General features: G+C 32.9%; 2 protein-coding genes and 1 pseudogene across 2 annotated transcripts; 2 read left to right on the top strand and 1 right to left on the bottom strand.

Annotated features, from left to right (window-relative positions):
• Positions 1 to 4,083: 4,083 nt before the first annotated feature.
• LOC129298899 (vesicle-associated protein 4-2-like) lies at positions 4,084 to 7,901 on the top strand. The gene is made up of 7 exons (XM_054937341.1): positions 4,084 to 4,573; positions 6,197 to 6,267; positions 6,477 to 6,558; positions 6,656 to 6,768; positions 7,173 to 7,250; positions 7,417 to 7,536; positions 7,640 to 7,901. The coding sequence occupies exons 1-7, from the start codon at positions 4,324 to 4,326 to the stop codon at positions 7,700 to 7,702; spliced, it is 777 nt and encodes a 258-aa protein (XP_054793316.1). The 5' UTR covers positions 4,084 to 4,323; the 3' UTR covers positions 7,703 to 7,901.
• Positions 7,902 to 10,250: 2,349 nt separating this feature from the next.
• Positions 10,251 to 11,577, top strand: LOC129298898 (pentatricopeptide repeat-containing protein At1g55890, mitochondrial-like). The gene has a single exon (XM_054937340.1). The coding sequence runs from the start codon at positions 10,308 to 10,310 to the stop codon at positions 11,427 to 11,429; it is 1,122 nt and encodes a 373-aa protein (XP_054793315.1). The 5' UTR covers positions 10,251 to 10,307; the 3' UTR covers positions 11,430 to 11,577.
• A 2,457-nt stretch (positions 11,578 to 14,034) lies between these two features.
• Positions 14,035 to 14,607, bottom strand: LOC129298897 (probable terpene synthase 13; annotated as a pseudogene).
• Positions 14,608 to 15,117: the final 510 nt, after the last annotated feature.

Here is a 15,117-nt window from a genome sequence, read left to right as displayed (position 1 = left end):
AAAGATGATTGTTGTGGGCCATGGGTAGTGAATTTGTCTAATCTGTTTTCTCCTTGTTTTCCCTTTTTTAATAATGATATTTACACACACACACACACAACAAACACACACATTTCAAGGTGTCATGATACGCACGACTAATATTACCATTCCAAGTAGTGAACCTAAACACATATAAAATGTTAATCACTATTGGGGTATGACCTCAGTAGGGCTTATTATGGTTTTTATAATAACAACTTTTTTCTTATAGGTGAACTCCTACCTTTATGTGTGTGTGTGCGCGCGCGCGCGTATATAAACAATATTCTCAAAGTGAAATTATATTCTAAGGTTCATATGTACATTCTTTTCAACACTACTCAATTACAAAATTCCCATAATGTAAAACATGTAATATGACAATTCCTAGTAAACAAAAACATGCTTCAAGCATTCAAATCATACTCCTAGAGTCATACAGAACAATATATTATGGCTCAAACTTAGATTTCATGACTTACATGTAAAACTTATTTTGATAAGTAGAATAGCATAATTAATTTACCAGGCAATGTCACAGACTATAGTATATAACATAATAAATTTTCAACTACATCAAAATTTTGAGAGATCAAAGGTTTAACCTCTTAATCCTTGAGTTCTATCGTATATGAACCTAGATGATTCTAAGGCTATCTCAATCTACAAATGATTTTTATATGAATAATCAAACTAGTTAATACTCTATTTGAGAATTAGATAAACAATCCTTAAGAATTCTAATATGAGATATAAGTCCAGGGCAAGATCTCAAGCATCAAATCTAGAGAATAGGGAGGTAAAAGAGTGTAGATTAGGTTTAGGGGACTTACCTTAGAGGAATCTAGCTCTTTCGGGGCTCCTTGGTTCACAAACCATCAACCTACCAGAGCTTTGTAGAAAACCACCTCTAGAAAATTTAAATGAGTTTCTAACTTCCACTTTCAGCTAAATCACGTATTTATAATTTTCTCAAAATGCACTGCTCATCCTAGTGAGCTGCTCAACTCGCCCCAATAAGCACAACACTACTCACCCTAGTAAGTACTCCTACTTGCCTAGGTGAGTAGCACAGTGAAGCTTCTCCACTTTAGGTTTTCCACCTTTCATCTAGTCCTAAATCTAAGGTCATTGCCTTATCCTAAGGAACACTCAAACCCCAAATCAATTCCCTTAACTCTCAAATTTATGGTTATCACTTAAGTCTTTCTTCTCAGGATGTTACAACAAACCTCTTCCCCATACAGGCTAGAATTCCCATGTAAAACATTCCTATCCTTGGAGTAGTCTCTAGTTGCCTCATCATCTTCCATTATTCCAGAATCTAGAAAGACTCCATCATTGATCTAGATCAAATGAGCAATTGGTTTTGAAAAATTAACACATAGTTTGGGAGTGAACTTTTTGGAAGAGTCAGTACTTCAACCAATCTAATCATCATGGGAACAACTCTTTAACTCATGTCCCAATCTTCTACATTTATGGTAGAATTTTTGTAATCTTTCATACCTGATAAAAACTTTAGCAGGAGATATGTTTGATATTTGAACCCACATGATTGATTTTAATGGCACAAGAGGATCAATAGCTATTTTAACTATGCCAAAATTTTGAACCAAATGATCACCCTTAAAAGCATCTTGAACAGCCAGAACTTGACCTATAGATGATCATAATAGAAAAATATTTTTAGTATCTAAAGCTTCCTTAGGAAGATTGTGAAACTGAATCCAAAACTCACAAGTTGAAACCTTTATTTCGCTTAGACTGAGATGTGAAGTTCGTTTCTGTAGAGAAAGCATGTGATCTTTAACTACCTAGGGACCTTCTTCCAGAACTCTTAGCATTTCTTCCTTATTATCAAAATATAAAGAAAAATGGCAATCAATTCCATTATGAACTTCAAATTTCCCATCTACATGCCAAGCAAGCTCAATCATCCATTCAACATTAACCCTTGAAATAGGCGCTTTTGAAAAAATCTTACCCATCAAGGCGCCATAATTTCTATCCTTAAAATGCTATTTCCTCCACTTAATCTTCACATTACTAATATCGTTGTTAGATGCAGTGTTCCCGCTATCAATCTCCACCATCCCCAATGAAACCTAACCTCTTGAATGCCCAAGTTTTCCTCAAACCAACAGAGGGATCAGTCATGCAGACCGACACTTGACAACGGGTAGAAAAGCAAAACGAGAAATAGGGAGTAAGAAGGATAAGCAAATGCCACAGTGACTCCCAAACGAGAAAATCAACTCACAGGGGTGAAAGAAAGGCTCTTAGAGACGGGAGAAAAGTTTAAATTTAGTCTTCTTTTGATTTGGTTACTTAAATTTAATTTTCTTTTAAAGTTATCATATGATTACTTTTAAGTTTTAATTTTTAACACGAATAAAATAAAATAATATATAAAATATATTGTCGACTTGTTATGCATATATATAATTAAATGAAAATAAATTAATTCTTAAATCTATGATTTCTATCAATACAATCTTTGTTCTCTTGTTTTTTAAAATTTTAGAGCAAATTTCTTTTCAACTAAATCATTATTTTTTTCATTAATTTATATGATTATCATGGATAAAGTTATCTATGTTAGCAAATTTAAATAATGATCATTCTTTTTAAATGATAAGGATTAAGTCAATATGCAAGAAAATAAAATTAAATTGATAAAAATTAAATTTAAAAGATTAAGTTGATAAATGAAATAAATTTGAGAGCCAGAAATTACATTATTCTCATGCATAATGTAAAACTCTTCTAGGAAGTAATTCCAGCTCGTTCAACTGAAGTCATAAAAATAGACTATCTTAGTGATAAAAAGTATCAAGTAAATATATTATTGTATTGGGCCGAGTCACTTCCAAACAAGCCATTGCTTTAGCCCAATTTAAGTGAACACGCAAGCGCAAACCCCGACCGGCCCCCGCCATGCAAGAGTTGGTTTTTCGGCCTACGGTTTTCACGCATGTTTTAGGCCGACAGTTGTCACGCGCTTCACGCCAAGATCGATGGTTTCTGCAAGGAGCGTCAGCCTTAAAACTCTGTGTCCGTCTCTCCCGCGTGATCGCCTCAAAAGCCGTATTATTATTATTATTATTAAAAAAGATAAAATCTCCAACAACCTCAATGCTTTTTTCTCGTACTAAAAATCCAACAAACTCTCTCTCTCTCTCTCTCTCAAAATAACAAATCCACCGAACTCTTGTTACATGAGCTAGTCTAGTTGGCTATTATTTTTTTTCCCCTAATGAGTACACGAATATGAATTAAATAATATAATTATTTTAACAAAAAAAACATATCCTGTACGATAAAAAATAGTTAAATATTATTATTGTCATGTTCAGAATTCAAGGATCCAAGTATATATGTGCTAGTTATAACAAGACCAAACAAAAAGTTTGTTGGAAGAAATGAAATGTTATTAATAAGTGTTGCTTTTAGTAAAAAGAATTATGCTTAAGCATGATGTCTTGACTTTAATTACATGTAAATAGATAACTATACCAAAAATAGAGAAATGTTATGTAGAGTATATTTGCTTATAAGATATATTCATCCCTGAACGAGGTATTATCTTGAGGGTTCAAGTGTATGATTTGATTCTTTTTAACAAAGAATGGTGAGACCAGTTTGTTCAAAGTTTAACACTAATATAAATTGTTTCCTAAAAGAAGAACAATTAACATTCATGTCCACCAGAGCATAATGCAGAACTATATAGTTATTTATTCCATTTCAAAACTAAGTCGTCGTTATCATTATTAAAATTATAAAGCCATGTTTAATCAGTTCAAAATACAGCGGCGTTTTCCACAACTAATCCACTCCACTATTCCAAAAATTATTTCTTTTTCATTTATCAACTTCAAAAGTAAATCCATTCACCAAAACCACTGCCTCCACCTCCACTTTCTCCTAAAGTCAACTTCTGGGACCCACCAATTTCACAAAACACGTTTTCTTCCCTCCGCTACGACGCCGTTCCTCGTGTTTCTTAATTCTGATTCCTTAACCATTTTCCTTCTTGGTGATCCCAGTGCAGGACCCGGAAACACCAAATCAAACCACAAAAGCCCGGACGCGAAACTATCTTCTCCATTTCCCATCAATCCGCGTCTCAGATCCGCGATCTTTCTGTTTCCCCCACTTTTTAGTTCTCTCCTCAAGTAAGCCCAGTCCAGGCACGGGCCTCCGATTCTCATGAGTTGACCCCGGAGCAAGTAAACGGTGCCGTTTGCTCCTCGGTGTTCTGTGAAAAGCCTACTGCGTCTAGAGCACAGAGAGGACATGGCGATAGGTAACCATAGGCCACCCTCCGATGGGAAGGTCTGGAATTTCTTCAGGCTTCCGTTTCGTAGCTCGGGAGCTAATTCGGCTAGCACGACGCCGTCTACTACCGTCCACCACCATCATAATCCTCCTCCGATTGAGGGTTCAGCGTCTCATGGCTCCAGTTCGGTTTCTTCGGTTGCAAGGTCCTTTCTGCCAACTCGACGTCGTCTCAAGCTTGATCCCTCCAATAAGCTCTACTTGCCTTGTAAGGATTCTCCTTGTCTTTCTATTTTTAGCTTATGGAAATGTTGGTGCCTGTTGGAGTGCAAGTTAATTGCTTTGATCACGATCAAATGGGGGTCTGGATTGTCATCATTTGCTAGGGTTTAAATAGCAATACAGCAACATATTGCGGTGCTTTCTCTACTTAGAGATAACTCTTACGATCCGACAATTAATTGTTAATCCTTTCCCCTTTTGAATCTGAGTTGAAAATGCTCATTCGCGATGAATAAGCTTTCTATTGGTTAAAGGGGCTCTATCTATCACAATCATCAAAGTTATTCTAAAATTGGAAATTTGTACGGACCAAAAGCTGAAAGTCTCACAATGCAGTTTTTGGATTTTACCAAATGGCTTTATATATCCTCACATTAAACAAAATTAAAGGTAGCTGCTGCTGTTTATGGTTTTCTGTAGTTGGAAGTTGTCACTCAAGTGCTTTTTTTCTTTTTTTTTGGTAGGAGAAAACTTGTATATTTAGGATGCTTTGTTTCCAATCAAATTAAAATAGGTGGATCTTTTATAAATTATTTATTCTATAATGGACTTTTATTATTAATATTTTAAAATTCATATGTTGTAATTTGATTGGACAAGAGTATATTAAGTGTATAAGATTAAATACCCAAGTCTTCTCTTTCTTTGATCTACATGTAGGAGATAGATAATTGAATTAAAAAGTTTCTTGTTTGGGCATTTATTGTCATTAACTTTTGCACCTTAACTTCATGTCATCTATATCATCTAGATGCAGAGGGCTTGGTTACCTTACAATTGGCAAGAGATATGTCCATCTCTATTACTTGTTGACTTATTAGCTCTTTACATGTTCTTCTAATTTTCCCTTCCTCCCTTCTTAGTTACTTGATTTGTATAATAGCTGAATAAATCTTAACCTACCTGACAACCGGCTGAATTTGCTTGAAGGGAGGAGCATTGCATTAATAGACACTTATTCTTCCTGAAAAGGCATATATCAACAGCTTTCTTATGTGTAGCAAAAAGAAAAAAAATTGAGCTTCACATTCTAACCATTATTGTTAAGCAAGACGACAAATAAGATTCAAGACAGCAAATATGATTGACTTGTGTGGTCGGTATAACAGGCTTGTTGGCCATTATCCTGACTGGTGAGGTTGAATTCTTTTTTGAAAAATATATATATCTATATAGACAAATTCTGATGTTCAGTGAAAGAAAATAAAGCTCCCAATGATCGAGCAAGACGTCAAAGAAGATAAATTTCTGTGTGGCAACAATGATTTTAACTTTTATGCAGCAGATGCTTTTTAAATTCATTGAGAATTAAATCATGAAACACTTGTTCTTCTTGAAAAGGTCATATTCTCATGGCTATTGTATATCCAACAACTGAGCTGCATGTCAAATAATACTAGCACTCTCAGCGTTGCACTTTAATGTGCACAGTCATGGATACACACATGAGCGCACGTGGATATCTATTCATTTTATGCATGTATATAAGGTTTTGGTATCCACATAGACTATGTGGTTTTTATCTTGTGGAATTTCTTCTTCTGGTGCTCCCACAAGATTGCCGGACTTATACTCTGTCTACTCATTATTTGCTATCACTCTTCTGAAGATGAACCAGGCAAGCAGGTTAGGAGTGCCATAAAGATTAAAAATACTACCAAATCTCATGTCGCTTTCAAGGTATAGTTAAACATATACACCTTTCAATTTTTCTATTATTTATTTGCTATCAACTATATGTTATAGCTGCTACTTTTGACATAGCTCTGCTTAGGAGCTCTTCAATGTATGCCTTTTCAATAACTGAGCTATTTGCTTTTGATTTTCTCTAGTGCATAAATTCAACTGCTTAAAATGATTTCGTTGTGCTTTTGATATGCATTATATAGTTTCAGACAACTGCACCCAAAAGCTGTTTCATGCGTCCTCCTGGAGCTATTCTTGCACCTGGTGAAAGTATCATAGCAACTGGTAATGAATATTTCATTTTTTTGATACTGTGGGCTTTGTTTGGATATGTAATGTAATTGGCTGAAATGAACTCACCAATTTTTATTCAATTTGATAGTGTTCAAGTTTGTTGAGCCTCCAGAAAATAATGAAAGGCCAGATAAGAGCAGACTGAAATTTAAAATAATGAGCTTGAAGGTCAAGGGAGCAATTGATTACGTTCCTGAGATGGTTAGTTAAAGTCACTGTCATTGCAATTGCCTCTAAAAGAGTTCTTGATTTGAGTTATTTGATATTATGCTTATCTTACCAACCTTCCCACCTCTCAGAATGGAAGCTAACAATCTTACTATTATTTTTACCCTAAGCAAGCCTGTCGTAAATTCTCTATTTGCTTGACTTCTACTTATAAGATCACTTGATTTCATGATTTTTTTTATTATGTTTCATTGGAAGGACGTATTTTTTGATATATTTTAAATATGTAAAATTCATTCTTCCTTTTTAATCTTTCTGCCTTCTTGCAAGATCAAAAGTTTATACTGTACTCTGCAAGGCACTTGGTTTTCACTTTTTCGGTTCAACCTCGTGTGATTCTGACTCTTTTGTAAGCTTTTTGTTATTTCTGGAAACAGTTTGATGAGCAAAAGGACCAAGTATCAGTAGAGCAGGTGCTACGTGTTGTTTTTCTAGATCCTGAGCATCCCAGTCCAGTAAGTACTTGGATTTGTGTTCATATGTTCTTTGTGATGAAGTATCTTGCTTCCATTTTGTCTGTCTGCCAGACATTCTGTATCTTCTATCTTGATGTCCATGTTAATAAGATGCCTGCCCGTTATAACATTCTGATTGCTTGCTATCCAAATGTGTCTCATTAAGGCATTGGAAAAGCTGAAGCGTCAGTTGGCTGATGCTGACGCCGCACTTGAGGCACGAAAGAAACCTCCGGAGGATACTGGTGCTAAGATTATTGGGGAAGGACTTGTGATTGATGAATGGGTGAGTACATATAGTTGGTTTGTGAGGTATAAGTTATGCTGCAACTTATAATTATACATGTGACAAATGCTTAATCTGTGTAATTGCTGATCGTGTTTACCAGAAAGAGAGGAGGGAAAGGTACCTTGCAAAGCAGCAGGTTGAGGGGGCAGTTGACTCTGTATAATAGAAATCTTTTGTAGAAAAGGTGTTTTCAGGTGAAGGAGTGATAAGAAAACTGGAAAGCTGTGGTAGGCAATGATCCTTCTCTGTAGATAATGACATCTTGTTTCTAGGATTTCTCTCTGAGGATGTAATAATATTGTGTTTTGTTGATGAAAATTTCTTTTATAGAGTTGTTAATATGTTGAATGCTTGATTTTTCATGCCTCATTCCCGGGAGAGGATCTCTCTTCTTCTAGTCTCATCCTTTCCTCTACTTTTCTAATCACATTTTTTATTTTGTTTTTACTATAATGAAGATTGGAAGGTGAAGGGGAGAAGTAGTCATGATTTTTTCATCCCTGATGACCTCTTTTTCAATTTTTATCACTGATTACTGTGAAATAGGGAAGTCCCATTTACAGTGGTTTCTCTTAGTTGCTTTATTTTCTTTCCTGTACAAAATAAAAACATCTTCTAATGATAATTTATATATCAATAAAATTTCTATTCTCATAAAAATGATAAAAATTTATATCCTTTTTCCTTTTTATTTTTAATTTCAATTTATGATATGTGAGGTTGTATATTCATGGACATAAGAATCATCAGATGTAAATAAAGGGTAAAACCATAAAATGGATTCTATTTTTGGGTCAAATCATAAGTTCATAATTTGGATCAAAATTAATTTGCAGAAAAAATTTGTATTTTGGACTCGTGAGAGAATATAATACTGCTGGGCTTGATCCGAGCATGGTTGATGGTTGGAATATTGGAATGGAAAACGTTTGGAATAATTAAACTTTTAAGGGTTAAGGTGCATTATTCCCTTGTATTTTTCCCCGGGAAGAGTTATGGGTATTTTATATTAATAAATGAGGTCTTTTTCTCTCTAAATTATTTTTTAGGGAAATAAAAATTTCTCTTTATTAGTAATTCATTAACTTTGTTGTTTTTTTATTGATGTGACATGTAGATTTCATAAAGAGTTGAGTGTCTTGAAATTTTGTTAAAATAAATTTTAATTAAGATTATTAAAATATTTAATATTTATTAAGAAAATAATTTTCTCTAAAAAAATTAATATTGATTAAGTCTCTTAAATGTTCTAAGTCATTATTTATAATTTTTTTGATCAATTAATGATCAAATTAACATATATTTAAAATTGAAGTGTCACTTATTTTCAATTGGTATTTTCATATAATGTAATATGTTTCTAATTTTAAAATTGAAAAAATGAGTTGCAAATTTAACAAGATAATATTAATTTCATAATTTTATTTGAAGGTTCATTCCCTTATTTTAATACAAAATTACAAAATATTAAAATATTAAATTTAGGTGGCACAATATTTAGAGGAAGATTTGACTAAAAAAATTACATTGAATGACCTAAAAGATTTAATGGATCTAATCATTATTAGTTTTCTTATAAGGCCATTTTTTATAATTTATTTAAAAATATTTTATTATTATTATTATTAGGATTAAAGCACATTTTTCCAGTACTTTCATTTAAAGAATGCTAGGTATTCTATACTAATAAATAGAGCATTTTTTTCTCCAAATTATTCCACTAATGGAGGGAATTTTTGTTTTTTAAAAAAATGATTTAGGTGAGAAAATGCTCCACTTATTAGAATGGGGTGCTTCCTACTCCTCGTGGAAATATATAAAAAATTAATACACTTTAACCCAACTTTAAATTTTTCAACTTTATCTCAATTATTGATTACCCTTATATTTTTTTCAAGTTATCATATTACTTCTTTAAATTTTAAAACAGAAATTGATCTTCAAATTACAAAAGTTATTTTGTTCTCTCATTTTTTTTTAAAAAAATTGAGTGTTTTAATTTTTTTTTCTGATCAAACTTTTTAATTAAACTATATAACTGCTAACTTAATATTTCATTATTTACATAAACGGATCTTAATGGTGTAGTCTCTTTTAAAATAATAAAATTAAATTAAAAATAAAGTTGAGGATCAATTAAGTGACAAACTTTAAGCGATTGAATTTTATTATCTCAATTAAAAACCTACGATTTTCAGGGTTTAAAAAAAAAAAAACAAAGAAAGGTGAGATGCACAAACTAAGGCCTGTTTGGTTTTTATTTTTAAAAATTATTTTGTAATATAATTTTTATAAATTATTTTTAAAACAAAATAAAATGAAAACCAATTTGGTTATGTGAATTAAAAAGAAGTATTAAAATTAAAAAATAAATTGATAATAATAGTTATAAACAGCCAATGGTAATGATTAATAATAAAAATTAATTAAATAATTATAATTTTTAATAATCAATTGTAGTATATTTTAAATATAAAAAAATAAAATATTTTAAATATAAAAAAATAAAATGAAAATAATTTAAAGTTATTTTTTTGTTTTTAAAAATAAAAAATAAAAATAATTTTAAAAATAACTAAATATAAAACACTTATTCAAACGCTTATTCAAACAAAGTTTTAAATTTTTTTATTTTTAAAAACAAAAATAATTTTTAAAAATTAAAAACAAACAAACCCTAAAATCCCCACTAAACCCTCTTCCTTGTAGTTGTAACTCTTGTTTGCAGTTTGCTCTCCCGCCTCAACCCGAGAACTCCAACAAATACGATGTCGTCTCTTTGTCGCCTTCTTCAGCGCAACTTCTCTTCCTCCGCCGGCGCCGCCCCCAGCATCCGGTCGTTAGTGAAGAAGCTCTACAAGGAAAGGGACTATAACCTCCTCGTCCAGAAGTTCAAGGATGCCTCCGAAGTCGACCGTTTCCGAACCAAAGATGGCATTTACGAACTCACGGTTCGTCGCCTTGCCTCCGCCAAGCAATTCAATTTGGTCGAAGAGATCCTAGAAGACCAAAAGAGGTACAAAGACATTTCCAGAGAAGGCTTCTCGGCTCGGCTGATCAGGCTCTATGGCCTATCGGGCATGTTTGAAAATGCGCACAAGCTGTTCGATGGATTGCCGGAGAGAAATTGCACCCGGACGGTGCTATCTTTTAACGCCCTCTTGTCTGCTTATTTACATTCTAAGAAATTTGACATGGTAGATCGCCTTTTCAAGGAGCTGCCCGCGAAGCTGTCCGTTGAACCAAATTTGGTGTCTTATAATACTGTTATCAAGGCATTTTGTGAAATGGATTCTTTTGATTCCGCCATTGCCATGCTTGATGAGATGGAGAAGAAGGGTGTTATCCCGGATTTGATAACATTCAATACGCTGCTGCATGGGTTATATGTGAATGGTCGTTTTTCAGATGGCGACAAGATTTGGAGCCTAATGGGGAGGAAGGATGTTATTCCTGATATTAGGAGTTACAATGCTAAGTTAGAAGGATTGGTTGGGCAGAAGAACATGAAAGAAGCTGTTGAATTGATTGAGAAGATGAGAGATGACGGTGTGAAGCCTGATATTTATAGCATAAATGCTTTGATTAAGGGTTTTGTCAACGAGAAAAATTTGGATGAAGTTAAGAAGTGGTACCGTGAAATAGCAAACTCCGATTACAACCCGAATAACACAACATTTAAACTGCTTATTCCATTTCTGTGCGAGAATGGTGATCTGTATTCTGCATATAAGGTAAGCAAGGATATTTTCGAGTGTCGGAACTATGTTGAAGCATCAATTCCGCAGCTTGTGGTGGATAAACTGGCGGAAAAGAGAAGGATTTTAGAGGTAAAGAAGATGGTGAAACTTGGGAGTCGTTTTAAGCTAAGTTTGCCGCAAGAAAAGTAGGCTAGTGCATGATCTCTGATGTTCGTTCTATTATTCTTGTTATTCTAATCCTTAATTATGTTGGCGCATTCTAAGCGTGTAATTCAAGGCTTGAAAACGGCATAACCTGCTTCTTCCTTATATGATATTGTTTTCTCATTACGTTTTAGTTCATCTTTACCGCGTTTATGACTCTCACTCTCTATAAACAACTAGTCATTGACATATCTTTGAATTCGTTGAAATTAACTTCGAGATTCTAGTGCCTATTGAGTATTGACTGTCTTCTCTTGGATGTTCCTAACACAAGCTTATAGAACTCTGTAGTCATTATTTATATCTCACTTGTGTATCATTTGTGTATGTTAACTTGTGTTTAAGTCCAAGTAAAATGGATGGCAAGAAGGGGTATTAACAGGCAATAGTTTAATCTAGTTCCGAATGATATTTGCTTAAATCAAGATTATCATTTGAGCCAATGGATATTTATTCATCATTAGGAGGTAGCAGCATCCATTAGTGTTGAGTAAATCCAATCCAACCAGCCTTTTTATCCCAGTTGAGATTGTCCCAGCTATGAAAGAAACCATCAAGCTTTGTAGACCAATAGATGACATCATGGCCTGAGTCAACGTTTAGATCAAAAGCATTAAAAGAAGCAGAGGAATGGCCCCATAGCGCGTGGCACGATTCAGTCCGGTTAACGGGCACATTCCATACATGACTTTGTCCTGCTAGAACCACAAAGCTTTCTGAGGTGCATGTTATGCTCACTGGCTTTGCTTGCTTTGGCAAAAAAATTTGGATCTGGATTCTAGCTTGAGCATCGCCATTGGTGCCATCCATGGCTGCGACTATTTTATTGCAGAAGCATGCTGATACAAGTGCAAGGAAGAGGGCAAGATGGTGAAAGTTTGACATTTTTCTGAGGCAGTTAAAAAGTATGGCTGTGACCGTCTTCTTATTTGAGAATTGCCGGTATTGCATTGCCATTGAGATATGTATAGGCATTTGTGGAGAGAGAAGGTGATTCTCACCTTAAAAGTTTGTTGGATCATTAAATTTGTTAAAAACTTTCAATGCTTTCTACCCATACCTTGACTGATAACATTAAATTTCAACAATGTATTAATTACATTAATAGCAGTCCAATGAACTATCTCATAGAGAAGATGCACTTCCAATCACCTCACACATATTGAGAAAATGATTCAAAAGTTTGTTACGTCATTAAATAATTTGCTTGATCTTTTTATAGGGTAGTGGAAGGAAATTTTTTTTTTTTGATGTAATTATAAGTCATCTCATTAAATTTTTATCATAAATTTTTTCTTTTATAATTCATTAAATATTAGAGAGAAAAAATATGTTGTTAAAGTATATATCTTCAAGAAGGGTAAATTTGATACCTTATTAAATTTTTAGATAAAGTTAATAAAATTTAAGATTTTTTTTATATTGATAAAACATGTTAAAAGTTATTTATAAATAAGATTAGAAGAGTAAATTTGTAAAACATTTAATGCTTTCTACCAATATCCTTATTGATAACATTAAATTTCAACACCATACTATTAATTACATTAATTGCAAACCAGGAGCAGAACTCTATTGACTGAATATTAGAGAATGCACTTTCAATCACTTCACATGTGCGCATTGAGAAAATGGGTAAAAATTTGATTTAATCATTAGAGCTGTTAAAACATTTTAAAAAAATTATTTAAAAACATAACTTTAAGTACTTGCACTTTATTTGAGTTTTATTATAGATCTTTACATTTTTTTTTCAGTATTTTATTTTTATATTTTTATTTTTTAGTGTTCTAAGTCTCTATAACACTGTTCATGGAGGGACTTAGGACACTAAGAATAAAAATATAATGATCTAAAATATCAAAAAAAATATAGAGACTTATAATAAAATTTAAGTAAAATATAAAAATTTAAAGTTATATTTTCTGGAACAAACTCTTGTTATTATATTATTTAACACTATAAGTTTTACTTATTTTGATTTGATTGGATAAAAATATATCAAATATATATGGTTTTTTTTTGGTTTAATTATATAAAAGTATATTAAATATATAAGATTAAGTATTTAAGTTTTTGGTAATTTCAGGTGAGTGAACAAATAACATTTACTGTTACAGTCAATACGATGCATGACATGTTAATCCAGGCAATGATAACTGTTGTAGCGTTCGCACAAGAAGGAAAGACTAAAAACAATCACGCAAATTGGTGCGTCAATCCGATAAATATTTTCAAATTCAGCCTTATCAGCTTATCGAAAAATGTGTGTTCTCAATTAGACGCATGACTCGTTGGATTGTTCAATTCTACAATATTGCAAGATTAATGAGTCATTTTTGCACATCATTGTAAGTTCGAAATTTGAAAATGAGAACAAAATCCAACCACCTATAATCTGCATGCATGGATGATGGATCAGTGATTATTAACATATGATACTATGAGTTTAATGATAGTAATTCTCATTTTGAATTAGGTGATGTAGTCCAAAATCAGAGACACAAAATGTAGTAGTATTACTGCTGCAATTGTTACATCATTCTAGATTTGAAACCTTACGGCAAAGACCTCATATGATTTTTCTCCATTAATTGAACAAGCAGTGATTGGCATCAGAACCGTACATCAGACGCACCATCCTCGCAGTGTTGAGACAAACCTTCTTAAAGGTTGATGAGAATGGAACTTGTGCAAGACATTCTTGATTGAGACGTTTCCATGAGTCTGAGATCATGTGAGTGACATGTTCTCGTGTTTCTTCAGCAGAAATGCCTCTGTTCTGTCTCATGTAACACTCAAGATAAGATCCATCATGACCATTCTCATCATGTTCCTGCATAATCAAAACCTCATTTCATAAAACACCATTTCCAATTCTTAAATAAACTTATCAGATCAACTTGGTACGTACCATGTATCCTTCTAGATCATCTGACAGGCGAGAATTGAGGCTACTGAAGAAACAATGCCTGGATTGTCATCCATAGTTGACACCATTTTCCTTGGTTATACCATGGCTTAGGAGAAATAAGGTGTGTCCTAGCACTACTTGTACTCCTGAACTTATAATCCCATTCTTCAAGTATTCCTCAGTGCTGGGCGTGTGAGCTGAAGCAAACCACTTTGCTTCAGCAAGGAAGGCATTGCACAATTGAACCCACTGGTACATGCAAGACTTGTTCAGTCAGAAGAATTAAGCAACTCTATATGATAAAACTATTAAATGACCTTCACTTTATTGCTTCAGCTGTTTATATGTTAAGATGTTCAACTGTGAGTGGACTTAAAATGATGTGGGAAGTAACAAATTGGATAAAGGGACTCAATAACTAATACCCCCTCTGATCCTATTTGTATGCACTTTCTAGAAATAATTTTTAATTCATAATATATAACACTTTGTAATAATTAATTATTTTTTTAAAATTTACACTTTCTTGATTAGCGTAAAGGTATTTAATGTAGTTGTATCATTATTTAAGTTAAGGGTAAAAATGAAAGTACAGATAATTTTTTATGATATGAAGACAAAACTAAATTTTTTTTTTAAAATGCGTGAAACAATTAAAAGTATCCAGCAATAGGACTAGAGGGAGTATACAATAAAGAAGAAAGACTTATAAATGTAAGTTTTGACTTTTGAGTTTAAGATGTGATTTTTTTTTCCATT

The sequence above is a fragment of the Prosopis cineraria genome, unplaced genomic scaffold (assembly GCF_029017545.1).
Source record: "Prosopis cineraria cultivar Desert tree isolate PC_DT_omini unplaced genomic scaffold, ASM2901754v1 PC954, whole genome shotgun sequence".
NCBI classification, from domain to species: Eukaryota; Viridiplantae; Streptophyta; class Magnoliopsida; order Fabales; family Fabaceae; genus Prosopis; species Prosopis cineraria.
This window is presented reverse-complemented; position numbering and strand designations above follow the sequence as displayed.